The sequence below is a fragment of the Diospyros lotus genome, chromosome 5, assembly GCF_014633365.1.
Source record: "Diospyros lotus cultivar Yz01 chromosome 5, ASM1463336v1, whole genome shotgun sequence".
NCBI lineage: Eukaryota > Viridiplantae > Streptophyta > Magnoliopsida > Ericales > Ebenaceae > Diospyros > Diospyros lotus.
The window spans coordinates 15324046-15342458 of NC_068342.1; the positions used below are offsets into that span (position 1 = coordinate 15324046).

The 18413-nt window shown below is 35.6% G+C and overlaps 1 protein-coding gene across 4 annotated transcripts in view; it reads right to left on the minus strand.

Moving 5' to 3' along the window:
- LOC127801169 (DEAD-box ATP-dependent RNA helicase 8) overlaps nucleotides 1-2574 on the minus strand; it is a 38271-nt gene extending 35697 nt beyond the window's left edge. For 2 of the 4 annotated variants that reach the window (XR_008022970.1, XR_008022969.1), the window contains exon 1: nucleotides 2103-2574. Coding sequence is in view for 2 of the 4 variants with exons in the window: in XM_052336061.1 (XP_052192021.1) it covers nucleotides 2103-2353 (251 nt within the window). In the remaining 2 variants the exon portion in view is untranslated. The remainder of the gene's footprint in view (nucleotides 1-2102) is intronic. The other 2 variants (XM_052336061.1, XM_052336060.1) reach the window with 1 other exon arrangement.
- Nucleotides 2575-18413: the final 15839 nt, after the last annotated feature.

The following is an 18413-nucleotide window of genomic DNA, read 5'->3' on the forward strand; positions in this document are numbered from 1 at the left end:
GGTTAGTGATTTGGAAAGATTTAAATGACATAACAAAAGCTTTCCAATAAAAACTTTTGAAGGTTAGGCTAGGAGCCATCACATGGGAAGCATATAATAATTCTTACTCCCAATGCATGGCAATCCCCTAGCACATGCCCAATCAATCAAGATATATTTACCCAATACGATTCACAACATTTTGTAATAACGGAACAGGAAGCACACACTAGGTATTGAAGAAACTACTGGATCCTTGCCTTCTTGTCTCTTCCTTTCTATTTCCTCTACTTCCCATAGTTATCAATACTACATCGGTCAAGGTAAAAGATTTGCCACTGGTAGAGTATCGGTATCGATAACGAGCAGTAACAAGGTATTGTTTCGAAGTTATAATAAATTAATACTATAAATTGTAAAAATATATAACATTATAAGCATAATATAGTTTTCAACTAAAAAATAACATAACCTAACAAACAATGTTCTAAAATGCGCTAAATGCTAGTTGGGTGCCAAACCGGGGCCTAGCGCCTAGGTAGGGCCTAGGCAGACTGCTCTTTTTTTTTTTTTTTTTATAAAGTTTTTTATGTAACGAAAACTTATATATATATATATATAAATTGACGATGGGTGATGGCTATATGTACCGAAGGGTGGAGGAAGAACAGCCAACAACGAGAGAGACAATTGGCGGTGACGACCAAGGGGCCAAGGGAAAACGGGAAATCAGGGGGCCAACAAAGACGACTGGCGGCGACAGCCAAGGGAAATTGGGAAATCATGGGCCAAGAGAGATGACTGGCGGCGGCGACAGCAACGAGAAACCCTAACTCAAAACTTAAAAACCCTAACTTAAAACTCTTGAAAATTAGGCAACCCAGGCAGCTAGGCGCCGCCAATGACCGATTAATCGGATCGGAGCCTAAGGAGGCCGATTAGCCTATATTCACAGTGGCCAGAGGCTAACTTAACGCCTCAGCTGATTTTTAGAACACTGCTAACAAACATACATAATCTAAATAAAATAACAATTTTGCCTATGCAAAATAAATAATTTCACCTAAATAAGTAATTTAACACAAGCTAATTTAGTTGAAAATTGAAGAAACACAACCCTTTGTAGAAGCATAAAATAGTAAATTGTGAAAATTGAAAAGAATATAAAAATTAAAAATTCAGATCTAATTTTGGGGGTACCAACCTGAACATGGTATCTATTAATTTTGGCTAGTACAGTCGTATTGAGACCAAAACGGTACTGGGCTAGTTTCATACCTTTTATTATAGGTATTAAGCATAATATGGCATTAATAACTATGCTGCTTCCTCTCCTCTCCTTTGTTTGTGTACTGCAATTCTCATTTCTGACCACTGGCATCGTAGAATAGATTTAAAAAGAAAGGGATAAATTTCCGTCTAAAATGTGAAACAGCACCAAAAAATGAGAACTGCCAATGAGGAACTATAAGCCTTGAAGTTCCCTAAGCCATAAGAAAATCATCTGGTCCAACAATAAAACCAACCGTTTCATTTAAAAACTAGAACAAACAAACGGGAAATACTAGCCGCATTAAATGACAGACTAGCCACAAGAAATGGCCTAGTAGCTGCATTCACTAGAAAACTAGCCAAATAAAGGGCCTTCCACCAACAAAACCGCATTCACCTGCAAACTAACCAATATAAATGCTTCCTACAGACAATAGCAGCCGCATACTCCAACAACTAGTCAGTTAAAGTTAAACACGCATCCAATTCATCTTACACTGCAGCTTTTCAATTGCTACAATCCCACTATCTCCTCGCTCTCACCCAGAAATGTGACACTTTGAAATTAATCAGATATCATGGGGCTAATAATTCATTCATTTAGGGAATTAAACTCGTTTGTTTAGGGAATCAGATTTTCTCTTCCCATGAGCCTTAAGTACACAGTCAGTATATCCTTTTTAAACTAGAATAAAACTTTCTAAAACCAAACAGCAACCAAATTCAATTCTCACTTCACCACTGCGGGGAAATCCCACAAATATTATAAAGTGATGCATGCATGTACTTCATCTGTCTTTCCTTTTTCTTCTTTTTCTGGTATACTGAAGAGAGGTAACCAACAAACATACCTTGAGTCAACAGCCTCCGACTGTACGGTCTTTTCGACCTCATCAATGCTCGACTCGCCCCCTAATTGGTTCCTCCTCAGCCACTGCTGCTGTTGCTGGCTCTGAAACAGCTGATGGTTCTGCATTGGACTCCTTTGCACGTACTGTTGCTGGTGAGGGTTCCTCGCCTGAAAATTAGGGCTGGCACTGCCGCCTCCCCCGCGGCCACCAAGGCCGCCGATCCCCGGCGGATACCGTCCTCGCGGATTCATCCCAATGATCACGCCAAAACCCTAGCAACTTGATCGAATTTCTCGAGCCAAAACCCTAACCCTTCTGAATCTGTACGGATCGGATATGGCCAAGGGATTTCGGTGATTCAAAGCAGAAACCAAGTGATCAGAGAGGGAGAAAGAGAGGGGGGGGAGAGAGACAGAGCGAGGGAGAGACAGCGAGTGTGTGACAAGCGAAAATGGAGACACGCCGACGTTTAGGGCGTATGAGGAGTGGCTAAATTGCAAAGTTGTCATTATATTTACTGATAATTCTAGAAATGTCTAGGTCATCCCTTTGTTAAATTTGCGCTGCAAGGCATTGAAGTTTCCGATACGGCAGTTGACTCCTGATAATTCTATGGTATTTCAGATTTGCCCCGCCTCGTCAAACTTGTCATTCCACCAGCCACCCTTGATCAAATGTCTTTGTTGATATAATTATAACACTAGGCGTTATTTAGCGTAAGGCGAGGGTTTCTTTGTAATTAGATAATAGTGATGTTTAAGTTATATTTTTTAAAATATTGTTAATATTAATTTTAATTTTGTTTGGAATAAATCTTTGCTTGAAATATATTATAGATTTTATTAGTTATATAGATTAGTGTGAAATATTTTATGTTATTTTATTCTTATTGTTTGATTTTTTTTATATAATATATATTTTTAAAAATTTTAGTATTGTAGTAGTTGGATGATTTGTTTATTTTTTTTTTTTGTAAAATTTGAATTGGGTTTTGATGAGGGAATATTTACAGGGGGCAATTTTACTGTACTACTCTTGGGAGGTTACCATTAACTCGGAGTCATGTGTGCCAGTAAAGGCCAATATGCGATCGCCACGTGTCAAGACTTAGGAGCTCCGCTTATCTTTATAATCTTTATTATGATTTTGAACTGGAAAGAGATAAAGAGGAAGATTAAGTCAACCAATGATATCTTTAAATATCTCAAGAATTATCTCTATTAGGGAAGATTATCTTTTCTCCCCATGGAAAGGGGATCAACATCTCTTTTTGAAATATATCTTATCTCCTAAGGGAAAGGCTAACGGACATCTATAAATAGAGGACAGGCTCTACAGGTATAGGATCTGACTCCTAAGGGACTCATATATTATTTTTCCATTACTATTGTACTCCTCGAAAACCCTATGAACTGACTTGAGCGTCGGAGGGATCACGGGGAGCAAGTCCCCACCCTTTTTGCAGGTACTTGGTTCAAGACAGAAGAAGGTGATCGGCTCCACTTCATCAATTGGCGCCCACCGTGGGGCCTCGTTTTTCTTTTTGTCTGCCAAGTATAATCTCAAGCCACTCGAAGCACAATCAGATTGAGTGGGAAAGAAAAGGTTTCATGTATGTGGCCTCATTAACGGTATGCTCCCTGGTTTAATATTTATACATCGATCACTGTTACATAAAAGGAAAAAAAAAATAGCCGGAGGCACTATGCGTATCAACTGTTAATTTATGTGTGTAAAGATCAATTTTTGTATGTGTCAATTTTCGTTGTTTTCCCATAAGCTTGGCTCTTATGTGACCTCATTAACGGCTTCCGAAAAAATGGGAGAAGAAATTGGGAGCGGTAATCCAGGAGAAAGAAGATGTTCATCTTATTTTATAGATCCTATGAGGCTTGATTTTGCCATCCTATGCGGCCTTATGTTAAAATAAAACCTTTTAGAGGCTGGGAAAAAAAGACAAGCAGAATCAATGGATGAAGTTTCACGGCAGCAAGGTACTGCTAATTTTTCTAATCCATTGAGTCTATGTGTTTGTTTATCACCGTTGCTTATTAATTGCACTTGTTGAGGTCAAAAACCTCAAGATGATGAAGCTTGATTTTGTTCATGCTGTATACATTATATTTTTTTGGCTTATCTTTTGGGCTACAACGTCAATAAAGGGCTTTTCCAATAAGCATAGCATCTTTTTCTACCCATGGGGGTTTTATTCCATGACGGCAGCAAGGGCCAAATTGGGCTAGCTCCGAACCCTCAAAGAGATAGCCAATGGTTAGTAGGATGCATCTTTGCATGACAAGACGGTAGAGATGGCTATCGCGGACGTAGGCATCAAGACCGAACCGTGAAAATAAAATATGAATATTATTCTGGATTGCGGACGTAGGCATTTCGCCGAACCGCGAAGACAAAATACGAGCAGTATTTCGGAATACGGACGTAGGCATCAAGACCGAACCGTGAAGGCAAAATATGAACATTATCTCTGATTGCGGATGTAGGCATCAAGCCGAACCGTGAAAACAAAATATGGATGTTATTTCGGATTGTGGAAGTAGGCATTTTGCCGAAAATAAAATATGGATATTCTTTAAAATCCCGTCATCAACTACAATCCAAGCCAGCATGTGCATATGAAGACCGAGGGTCTGAAATGCCTCGACAACGCAAAAATAAAGGATCAGATGTGATCCTTAGGGGGCCCTGAACCCCCGAACACTCAAAAACAAAGGATCAGATATGATCCTCGGAGGGCCTCGAACCCCCGAACACTCAAAAACAAAGGATCAGATATGATCCTCGGGGGGCCCCGAACCCCCGAACACTCAAAAACAAAGGATCACTTATGATCCTCGAACTCTTGACAACTCAAAACCGAAGGTTCAAAGGGGACCACCCCTACTAATTAAGGCACCGGTTCGGAGGCTACAAACCTCCGCCAAATGAAGACCAAATGGGACCACCCCTACTAATTAAGGCATCAGTTCGGAGGCTATGAAACTCCGCCAAATGAAGACCAAAGGGGACCGCCCCTACTAATTAAGGCACTAGTTCGGAGACTACGAACCTCCGCCAAATGAAGATCGAAATGCATCAGTTTGGAGGCTACGAACCTCCGCCAAATGAAGACCAAAGGGGACCGCCCCTACTAATTAAGGCACCAGTTCGGAGGCTACGAACCTCCGCCAAATGAAGACCAAAAGGCATCAGTTCGAAAGCTACAAACCTTCGCCAAACGAAAACCAAAGGGGACCATAGCCTCAGCCAACGGCCCCGAAGGCAAGGCGCGCAGCCTCAACCAACACAGCTTCGGCCAACGACCCCGAAGGCAAGGCATGCAACCTCAACCAACACAGCTTCAACCAACGGCCCCGAAGGCAAGGCATGCGGCCTCGACCAACACAGCTTCGGCCAACGGCCTCGAAGGCAAGGCACGCAGCCTCGACCAACACAGCTTCTGCCAAACGGCCCCAAAGATAAAGCAAGCGGCCTCGGCCCCCACAGCCTCAGCCAGCGGCCCCCGAAGACGAGGCACGCAGCCTCGGCCAGCAACCCCGAAGATCAGGCACGCGGCCTCGGCCACCATAGCCTTGGCCAGTGGCCCCCGAAGACAAGGCACACAGCCTCGGCCAGCGGCCTCGAAGATAAGGCAAGCGGCCTTGGCCACCACAACCTCGGCCAGCGGCCCCCGAAGATGAGGAATGCGGCCTCGACTAGCATAGCCTCGGCCCTAGGCAAAAAATAACAATAAAAATATATATGTACTAATTTAAGAGCTGGCCCCTTTTCTACTACAGGAAAATTCTTGAACGTCACTATCACCTTGAGCGACCTAATCACCCTTTGCATGGGAAGACTGAAAAGGCACCGGGAGACTTAAGAAGCGAATTCAGCATCCGAGACTGCTAACCCAAATTTTTAGCAGAATTTTTTTACAGAGGCTCAGAAAAACAGTGACAACTACTCCTTCAGCTGCCCAACCTCCTTACTCGATCAGCTCAAGGAGTGGGGGGCAAGTGATGAGGGAATATTTACAGGGGGCAATTTTACTGTACTACCCCTGGGAGGTTACCATTAACTCGGAGCCATGTGTGCCAGTAAAGGCCAATATGCGATCGCCACGTGTCAAGACTTAGGAGCTCCGCTTATCTTTATAATCTTTATTATGATTTTGAACTGGAAAGAGATAAAGAGGAAGATTAAGTCAACCAATGATATCTTTAAATATCTCAAGAATTATCTCTATTAGGGGAGATTATCTTTTCTCCCCATGGAAAGGGGATCAACATCTCTTTTTGAAATATATCTTATCTCCTAAGGGAAAGGCTAACGGACATCTATAAATAGAGGACAGGCTCTACAGGTATAGGATCTGACTCCTAAGGGACTCATATATTATTTTTCCATTACTATTATACTCCTCGAAAACCCTATGAACTGACTTGAGCGTCGGAGGGATCACGGGGAGCAAGTCCCCACCCTTTTTGCAGGTACTTGATTCAAGACAGAAGAAGGTGATCAGCTCCACTTCATCAGGTTTGTAAAAATAAATAGTATACTTTTAGTTGGAAAAGGGCTTTAATAAACATAAAATTAATCTAGTACAATTATAGTTATGTATATTTTTTTATTTGTAATTAATTTTTAGTATAGTACCATTGTTTTAGTTATGCACCATTCAATATTTTCATAGTAAGTGGATGTGTATTATTAAGACGTGACTATTGACATGTCTTTTGTTGATAAAGGTTGAAATTTAAAGATTTATTTATTTGAATTGTGAAAAATTAAAAATATCATAAACTATATTTGAATGATAAGAAATTAGAAATATTATAAACAATAGAAATAACATATATTTTGGTTACTCACCTTGAGCACTTAGGCATCTACAAATTATAGAAATAAGATACGAAGCCTAATACTGTAAATAATTTGCTAACTGAATTGAGAATTTTGGTTTTAGATGAGAATTCTAAAAGAAATGCGAATTGTATTAATATGTAACATGTAATAGTAATCATCGCATATTTATACATTTAAACCCATACAAATAATATGACTATTATAATATATGTCATATTTGCAAATCGTCACTGTTAAGGCATCACTACTGTCATTATATCCAATATCCCAACTACACATAGATTTTCTGTCATAAAAGTTTAAGTAATAATATATTAACAAAAAATTTAGATAATGATCTGTAATAAAAGAGTATATAGTTTAGTATATTTATTAAAAATACTTAATAAAACTTGAAATTAAACTGAATTTGTAGTCACATATCATTAAATTACAAAATATTTCTCATAAAAGTTATAATACTCTATCTTATATGATATCTAATTCGAGTAGATTAATTTTCTCTTTTTGTGTTTGTTTGGTTGTTCATATTCGTCTTCATTGTCTTAGTCTAGGTCCACTTTGTCCTTCTTTTTTTGTTCTCAAATATTTAAAATTTCCAAATAATACTTGGACCTATAATTTTTTTAATTGAAAATTTTGTAAATAATTTTGTTGAGTAAGAAAATTGAGTTTAATAAATAAATAAATAAATTACCTCAATCATTCGGGTTCTTAAAGCTCAAATTCTTTGTTTTCTTTGACATGCAAATGATGATTAGTAATGTACAATTTTTAAATAAAAAATTCATATCATAAGTTTTTTTTTTTAAATATTGAGAAAAGCATATTGTTATATTTTTTGCTTGTTGGAAGCTATAGTTTGATTCTAGTTTTTCATTTGGTTCATAAATTTTCAAGATGGTGTAGTTTCCCATTCATTTCTTTAAATTATAATGATTGACTTCTATTTTGAATACAAAAGTTTTGTTAAGAATTGAAACACAAAATGAATGAGTACACAACAATTTTTTGGGATTCATCTAAATAGTAAAATATAAAAATGAACGTATTGTCACGTATTAAAAGAGAAATACTGATATTAATCAAAATATGTCCAAGATTAATTAGAAATGTAACTAACTCACAACTCTTATGATTGACTCCCAGGTTACAACTTTATCAAGCAGTTGTAGCCATAAACTCTGCTTCAGTGGTTGAAAATGTGACTATAGGTTATTTACTCGAGGACCAGGCAACAACTCCAGATCTTAACATGAAGACATAACTTGATGTGCTTTTTATGTTTTCTAGATCTCCTACATAGTCACTATCTGTATAACCAACCAAACCTTCACACCTTCCCTTCTTGTAAAAAACTCCAAGTTTAGTGGTTTATTTCAAGTACCTCGGTATCTTCTTAGCTGGCAGCAAATGCAACTCGGTTGGTTTAGCCATGTACCTGCTAATCAAGCTTACTGTAACACATCAAGTCCAGCCTCGTAGCTGTTAAGTATATGAGGCATCCCACTATCTATTTAAACAAAGTCTCATCAACACCAACCCTATTCTCATATTTAAAAAGTTTACAACCTGGAACAATGGGATTATGAACCGAGTTGCTATTCTCCATCCTAAACCTCTTCAACACCTCCAAAGCAAATTTTCTCTGGCAAATATAAATCCCATCTGACCTCTGTAATACTTCTATGCTAAGGAAAAACCTCATTCTCCCTAAATCGGTCATATCAAACTCCATCAACATGGAATTCTTAAACTCAGCAAACATCAATTCATCATTGCTAGTAAATATTAAATCATCTACATATAAACTGACAATGAGAATCTTACCTCCCTTATTTTTTTTTAATGAACAAAGTATGTTCACTATAACAATTCTCAAACCCTTTACTTATGAAATGTGTTTCAATACGACTGAACCAAGGTCGTGGTGGTTGTTTTAGTTCATGGAGGGCTTTCTTCAACCTGTATATTTTCTGAGGATTGTTCTTCAGCTCATAACCCTTAGGCTGCTCTACGTACATTTCTTCGCATAAAGGCGGATTTGACGTCAAATTGATAGAGAGTCCATCATTTTTGAGTTGCTAGAGCCACAATCATTCTCACTATATCCATTATCGCAACTGGTGCAAACACTTATGTGTAGTATATCCCTTGTTGTTGCACATACCCCTTGTCCACCAAACGAGCCTTGAATTTGTCCACTTCTCCATTCTCCTTGAGTTTGGTCTTATGAACCCATTTTACTCCAATCTTCTTTACACCTGTAGGTAGATTAGTGAGTTCCTATGTGTTGTTTCTCTCTATAGCCTTCATGTCCATTTCCATAGCTATCCTCCAGTTGTCATGCTTCACTGCCTCCTCAAAATGCACTGGATTTGCTGAAGCAAATAACGCCAAATTAACATTTGTATCTTCTTCCTCCAAAAGCCCTTCCCCACTTACATAATTTCTCATCCACCCTGGGGGCTTTCTAGCTCTTCTTTCGTCAGAACTAGATGATTCTCTTCCATTCTCACCAATTTGAGGACTACCAACTGGTTCTTCAGTGACTTCTTCTTCTTCCCCATTTACTGTTTCATTATTCTCTGCATTCACTGCTTCATTATTTTTTTCATCATCATATTCCAGATCAACCATTATAAGTTCTTCATAACTCTTATCCTAGTTTCAAGACTTATCTTCCCCAAACACTACATCCCCACTAATTACAACCTTTTTTGAAACTGAATCATAGAATTTATATGCCTTAGACTCTTCACTTACTCCAGATAACACATAGGTGGAGCTTTTTGCATCTACCTTTGTCCTTCTCACATCAAGAATATGCACATGTGTCATGCATTCGAAAACCCTAAAATGCTCAACTGAGGGTTTGCTTCCTGATTAGTGGTTAATTTTGTAAAAATTCTGTTATAATTACACCCTTCTTTTGATCTTAAAATTGACTTAAATTAGATATTAATACATATTTTATGGTTATATAAAAATTTAAATTGAAAAATAAATGAAATGAAGTTCTAAAGTAAAATTTAAAAATAATAATAATAATAATAATAATACATACATACATATTAATACATGCGTGCATATATATATAATATATAATCTATTAATAACACTCAATTGGTTGCTTGCAGGCGTGAAAAATGTGGGCTTGGAGACTCAAATTGGATTGAAGAATGAAGAATTCAAACGCAGCCCATGAAGAATTCAAGTCTAGCGCATGCCCATTAAATTGAAGGCCCAACACATGTTTAAGACCCAACTTGAGCAGCCCATGAAAGACATCATTTGGAGAAGACCCAAACATTTTTAATCTTAATGAAGGCCCAAGCATTTTTTCCTAATGAAGACCAAAAACCCAATTGTAGAAATCTATTTTTATTTTTAAATATTTATTTTATGAGTACTTTATTATGTATGTATTTTTAGCTAAAATCCATTTAACTTTAAGTGTGTATTTTAGCTAAAATCCATTTTAACTTTAGGTGTGTGAGTGCCCATTAGATATAATTATGTCTAGTTGAATAAATGAAATTGTGTGATTTGTATTGTATCTTGTGGGCTATAAATAACTCACTTGATTGCACTTATAAGGTGTGATTATTATTCTTGAATCAAAATTTAGTTGTTTTCTTAGATTTTCTCTTTGAGAATTGCTCTTGTTCTCTATTGTTTTCTCTTGTGATCTTACTTTCTTTCTTTCTTCTTTTGAATTCTTATGTCATTTAGTGTTATTTTATTATCCATCGCCTAAATTGCCAGTTAATTTCTGCATTTTTAATTCCTATCATTTTATTATCCACCTGCTAAATGGCCGGTTAATTTCTACTATTTTAATTCCTGGCATTTAAATTTTGTTATTTAAATTATGTCATTTAAATTACGGTCAATTAACTTTTAAATGGAGATGAGTAACTAAATCCAATCTTGGGTTAAGGCAAGGACATTGTCCAACGCCAATGATTCTCAAAGAAAGCTGCGCTTTAAATGAGTGATATTAATTTAAATTTCAGTATAAGTGTGTATTAATTATTAAGAAATCACTAGGTTTGGATTGGAGCGTAAGCCTAACTTAGAGCTTTCATGCCACGCATGGGAATTACTAGAACTGGAAATGCTATCATACCCAAACTCGGATGATTAATTTAGTTATTTTGTGTATTAATTGCAATTGGATTTATACTAGTTGCTTACATTATAATCTCGCATATCATGTATGGGGATTGCTTAAACTAGAACTATCATCATCTCCAATTGCATTTAATAACAAACCCCCATATCTGAAATTAAATTAATGTTGCTAATCTTTTTTTGCTAAAAATTGAGAATCAACGAATTGGTGCTGAAATTATCTTAACTCAAATGCTATCCAATCTCATATTCTCACATTCAGTGTTTATTTCAATTTCTACTTTACTTTATTTCCTAGTATCCGTTATCTGAAAATTCATAAAAAATCTTGTTGTCAATTCATTTAAATGCGCGCGCGTGTGTGTGTGACATTCCTTTTCTTTTGCTATAAATAAATCTCTCAATAGACAACCTTGACCCATCCAGAAAATAAAAATTTAAATTTGGACTACAATTGTACTCGTACACTGACGAGTATAAACCTCTCACCAAAATAAAGAAAAAAAATATAAAAATTTTATTGTGTTTTAATTACAGGGTGAGAGTGCAGCCACTTCCACTCCAAGCTTCCTCAGGTGTGTGATTTTTTACAGCCAATGTAGGACTTCGATTTAGAATATATGTTGTCCAGTTTACTGCCTCTGGCCAGAAAGTCTTGGGAATCCTTTTTTCAGACAGCATGCATCAAACGATGTTCATCTTGTTTGATTTTTTTTCTTTCAGCTACTCCATTCTGTTGTGGAGTATAAGCTACAGTCAATTGCCTCTTGATGCCATGCTCTGTGCAAAACTCATTGAATTCGAATGATGTGAACTCTCCTGCTTGGTCTGTTCTCAAACATTTTATATACCTTTATACTTTTTTCTCAACATAACTCTTAAAATGTTTGAACATGCTTAATGCTTCAGATTTTTCTACTAAAAAATAAGTCCATGCCTTTCTAGTAAAGTCATAAATAAAGTGTAGAGATTAACACCTCGCAAAACAACCACAAGAACTGATCGTTAGGGCAACGAAAACAGCAAAATAGTAAATAAAATTACATGAACAGTAAGCTAAAAAATAAGAACAACAAACCCCCCTTTGACGCTCGGCAATGGAGAAGAAAAATGTGGATTTGCAAGGCTCAACTTTGATTGGTCCGACACCCACAAAAGGTACCCTAGAATCGGTTCCAAGAACCACATTCAATCGACACCCAAAACAGCCTCAATCACAAAACCCACAACCGAGAATTGCACACCTATACAAGGACGAAGAAACCCCACCAAGGAGAACCCTTTCCTCATTCTCGGCTCTCACTCTCTTCTTGCATTCTCCTTTGTTCGGCGCCCCCTATTTCCCCAATATATCGATACAAATAACCTCTCAAGAACTAGATAGAGATCTCTAAGGATGAGGATAACCATCGGGTTATCCGATAGTTTGAGATAAGGTAGGAGGAACAAACGTGCATGGAATCGGTTAAAGGAAGAAATCCAAGCCTCCGTTGGAATCGAGAGAACAAACGCCTTCAACAGAAATGAAGAAGCTAGGTCAACATAGGATATATATATGTGGGCTTTGTGATAAGGTATTGTGGGTTGTGGACAAATGGGCTTGGTCTTTGGGTTTGAGCAGCTGAGCCAAGCCCAGCTTTCCTCAAACCCAAAGTAAATGTGCTTGGGCCACCTATTTGTGGGATTGGACCTCTCAACAAAAAACTATCAATCCTGGATCGATGCCTATGATAGACAACTTACCCAACCAAATACATCATCGCCTTAGACTTGTTGGGTATTACACCTCAACATAAAACATATAATATACCTCTTCTTACTATTAGAGATGGGAGAAATTAGTTCACAAAGATTTGCATGAATAAGCTAGAGCTTCTTTGTGCCCCTCCAATTGTTTTTCCTTGGGATTGAATCCTTGTGTTGCTTCCCAATCATACAATTAGCACACACTATCGATGGATTCTTGAACTGAGGTATCCCATGCACCATCTTCTTGAACTGGAGTGTCCTCAATCCTTTGTAACTCAAATGCCCATAGCGACAGTGTCATAAATGTGCCAAATCTTGCATGGAAGTGTAGAAACAAGTTGGCTTTGGAGACAATAAATTTTCTAGCAACACAAACATCCGATTTGTTGTCATATTGATCTGTATTATGAGCCCTTTCTCTAAAAGATAAATTTTGAGCTTTCCACGTTGAATGAGAATCGCCAACCCTCTTTCTTGTAGTTGACTAATGCTCAGAGGATTGTTCGTTAGTTCAGGCACAAAAAATACTTCACAAACAACATGTGTAAAGCCACTTACTGTTAATCTCACATTACCTTTTCCTAACATGGCCATCCTTGTGTTATTTCCCAGCTTTACCTTCTGTCTGAAGTCCTCATTTAGATCACAGAATAGGCTATTGTCACCACACATGTGGTTGCTACATCCAGAATCTAGGAACCAAACATCTTTCCTTTGAGCACTGTTCATCTCCACATATGACATGAGCAATATCTCTTCTTATTCTTCTCCTAATTGGCTTCTTTATCCAAGCTTGGACACTCAGATTGAAAGTGTCCAAGCTTGTGACACTTATAGCATTCCACTGTTGCTTTGTTGTAGGACTGACGACCTCTCTCCCTTACTCTACCTCTGTATGCACCTCGATCTCATCCTCTTGCACTAAACCTGTCTTCAGAGGTTATCTTGAGTGCCTGTTCTTCTCTTGTATGTCACTTGGAATTTTTGCTCATGAACAACCAGAGAACTCTGTAATTCATCAATGGAGAGTTGATCAATGTCTTTGGATTCTTCGATCGAGCAAACAACATAATTAAATTTCTCACTCAATGATTTGAGAATCTTCTCCACCACTGTGACGTCTTGCATCTACTTTCCATGTGTTCTCATCTTGTTGGCCACTGACAACACTCTTAAAAAATAATTGAAGACTTATTATCTAGCCTTCATCTCTAGGATTTCAAATTCTCTACAGAAAGCTTGTAGATGTGACCTCTTAACCATAGCACTCCCTTCAAACTTCTTCTTCATAGACTCCTAAATTTGTTTGGAAGTATCCTTCACGAGAATGGTTTCCAATATAGTCCAATCTATGGCCTGAAATAGATAATTTTTGACTTTTAGGTCCTTCAGCTTCAATTCATCTAGCTCATTTCGCCGTGCTTCTGTCTATACCGCTCAACTCTTTGGCTCCATATAACCAGTCTCTACCAGCCCCTAATATTCCTTAGATCGTAGAAAATTCTCCATCAATATGTTTCAATGGTTATAGTGACCATCAAAGCAAGGGATGATTGGCTGCATAAAATTCCCTTCGATTGTCATTTTCTTTGTTGTTGAAAGAACCTCAAAGATTGCTGCATTGATTTTGTCAGGCCCAGTAGGCTCTGATACCAAAATGTTAAGAATCAAAACACAAAATGAAAGAGCACACAACAATTCTACGAATGACACACTCTTATTGAACAATCTAGGCTTATAAATAGCCTTTTACAATCTTAACAGAATGAAGAAAAACTAGCTCACATTTACAACTAATCAACGTGATAAGTGCAACTAGAAGAAGTCAAACACTAAATAAGTACCCAAAAGACTAAGGCTTATTCAAACTAAATGCAACAACTTATTTGAATCCTTAACGAAAACTTTTTCTTCAAGTTTTTCCTATTAAGTTTTGGATTTGCACTAGTAAAGTTGAACTCTATGAATCTAATATGTTTAGAAGTTTATTAGCAGAAATGTCTAGCAATCTTTCTGCTTATTTATTGAAAAGCATATAATTATCATATGTAAAATATATGAAATGGAGATTTCAGTCATTGCTTTGACCTGCGACACTTCTACATTGATATAAATTTTTGTTGCACCCATCAAGGAGAATATAAGGTCCCCCTGTTGATAGGAAAAAGTTAATAATGTTCTTTGTGTAAGTAAATTTTAAAAGTATTTAAATGTAAGGCATCAAATTTTTAAAAATTTAATAGAATATATAATATTTTTTTATTTATAATATTATTTACCTTGAAATTTTTTAATTGTTGTAAAAGTGACAATGATGATGAAAGAAACCTGTTTATCATTATAGAAACTGGAATCAAAAGTTTCTACTAGTTCCCCCCCCCCCCCCCCCCCACAATATCACTTTCATTGTAGTTATCTTGATGCCATAAAATTTACACAATATTAAATTAGTTATAGGCAAATATCTTTATAGAAAAATAAATATAGTATAGTAACGTGTTTGCAATATTCTAAAACTTGATTTTTTAAAAGTTTGGAAAATGAAAATCTTACTCATATGCAAGTACGTAGAGTTCAGTTTTTGCAATGTTTCTTGTTATGCCAACGTGGTCAATGTTACCAACTCTCACCTAATAGCCAATGATATCTATAATGTGTGCATGAAATTAAAATTAGTAGTTATTTTTAAATTATCAATAATTATAAAATATTTTTTAATTTTTGATTAATTTCTCATACCTGTTAGTGTTGTGTTACCATTCACCCTTGCATACATGCTTTATTAAGTCAGGAATTGAAATACATGTCTTGGGATTCAAATAGCTTCATTATGTAATTTTCTCACAGATGTTATAACCATAAAATAAATCATGTATTCATTAAAAAGTGGTTGATATTGTCACAACTTTGAAGTTTTATATTGTAAATATAGGGCTTTCAATCAGTAAATGCCTGTATTTGTTGATTTGATTTTTACGAATTGTTGCGCACATTCTATTATCCTACAATTCAAAAAAAAAACGTTAGTTTTTGTTTGTATACAATTTAGAATTCTTACAACAAATTCAAAATTATATGATTGATAATTGCTAACTTGTATTTTCATCGATGAAAATAATGTTCAAACTAAATAAATCATTATTATTTTTAGAATTGATTGATTCTCATATTCTTGATATTCTAATTCTTATTATCCAATCATCTCTTTATGATTTCATATCTTTAAGTAGTGTATACGACATATTCACTTGTACGAAATTTAGATTAATATAGTTGGCAATATATAATCATGAATATGGTAATTGTTTTATATAGATAGTATGTATATTAGTCATGTAAGGGTGTGTTGGATGGATATATAGAATTGAGAGTTAAAATTTATGAAGATAAAACTTGGAATGAAGTAATTTATCCAAATTTTGTTCTATAATAAATAAGTATAGATTTAGTTAATTATGTTTAACTCATGAGTATTTGAAACAAATAATAAAATAGAAAATTACTGGATGATGGAGTGTATGGCTTTAATAGTAATAAGTATTTATGAATACAAAATGTTATTTGGATGTGTAAAGTTCAAGTAGAATACAAAATTATTAGGCTTAATAATATTATTAGATTATATTAGATAGATTCAATGTATGTACCTTACTACATTCAAAGAATGTACATATAGTTAATTAATAAAATAATAATGATTAAATTAAAAATAATTTAAAATTTTAAAAATCATGAAATCACCACAAAATTAGAAAAATATAATACTCATCATAGAAGATTTACTTGGACAACTCTTCATTTTTTTCCTGTATGCAAATTGTAACTAATTAAGCGGATGGTATACTTAATATCAATATTTCAAATGGTTATATAGGTGCAACTTACTTTAATAGTAATAAATAAATATTTATGAATACGAATTGTTACTTGGATATGTAGGATCAAGTAAAATAAAAAATTATTAAGCTTAATAATATTATTAGATTTGTGACGTCTCGCTCTCGAGACTCGAAAGAAATTTGGATGAAGGTATAAATAAATCAATATACATATCCCTTTGCTTATATATATATATATATTATAACCATAAATAAGTCAAACCATACACTCAATACCCCTTACTAGATATGACTAAATCCACCAATAAATATCCCAAAATGGCGTTTATCACTCAACTTTATTACAACTACAAAATTTGAAGTTTTAAAAATGATTCGTGAATAAAAGACTCTTCGTGACTCTTTGATCGTATTCGAGGGTGATGCTTCCACTAACATTGTCTTTTCTTTATTAGGGTCCCAGCTATCTATATGGTTAGTTAGGGGGGTGAGTATTAAGACTTAACAGAGGCAATATATATAAAATAGCAAATCACAGTTCATAACAAGCATGAAAAATAAATATGGAATGATTTATGCATGTAAGCCTGTCCATCTCATCCAATCCTGGACTCTTGGTGGTCCCCACATGATTTCCCATGGACCCCACCACGAACTTTATTTTGTTCCCAAAATTTATAGTCTCGTGCCTAGACACTTCTTTGTCATCACATGCAAATTATGATCACAAAATTTGTATATAAAATATATATTGACCCTTATTGTTTGCTTTTGATGCATTGATAAATCTCTTTGAGTAGATTCCTAAACACCATTACCACGTGTTATAATTATTCTAATAAAAATTTAACATAATAGGTTAAAAGAATTATTTTAACTAAATATTATTAAATCATTTTTAAATATGATATTGGACCTCATATCTTAAATTATGATTACAACGATCTGACTTGCTCTACTACTAATTCTTAATCTTTCCTTTAAGTTTATGTCCTGCAAACACTTAACTTTCATGGAAGTGCTCTATTTATAGAGCTCTTCTTCCATTTTTATTTCAAAATTTCAATCAATTTTTACTCTCGTTCTTCTCTCTTTCACATTCTCTTGACGTGCTATCATTATATAACTTGTAGAACTATCAAATCAATTTAATCTTATGCTCACTTCACATTCTAATTGCGTGCTACATGCCTTCTAATTCCCAAGCTACTTGGCAGCCCAATTAGATTTTTTAATTCCCATGCATGCTCTTTCAATTTATAAATCACATCCCAATCAATTCCCTTTCACATCCTCATTTAATGTGTTCATGCTCTCAATTAATGCTTCTTTATCCACATGACTTCCATTTCTTGTGGCTAAAATTGCTTACATTTGGAAGCAATCAAAAAGCTAAGAATTTAAGCAATGTTCGAGTGTCATAGCAAGCAGTGCCTAAGGCCTCCATGTAGCGTCGACGCCCAAAACAACGTTGTTTTGGCACCCCCATTGGCTGAAAAAATTCTAACAAAATTCCACTCAACACGTACTCGCCATGCTCAAACTCGTGACCACAACTAGCCCCTCGCTTACGCGCACTAGTCAATATACCAACCTCCTCACTTATTAATGTGTAATCATTAAATTTATACTAATCTTAATTTTGAATTTTTGAAATTTCACAAAAACCTCATAATTTTTCAGAAACTCTTAATCATCTCCTTATTTCAAAATATAAAAA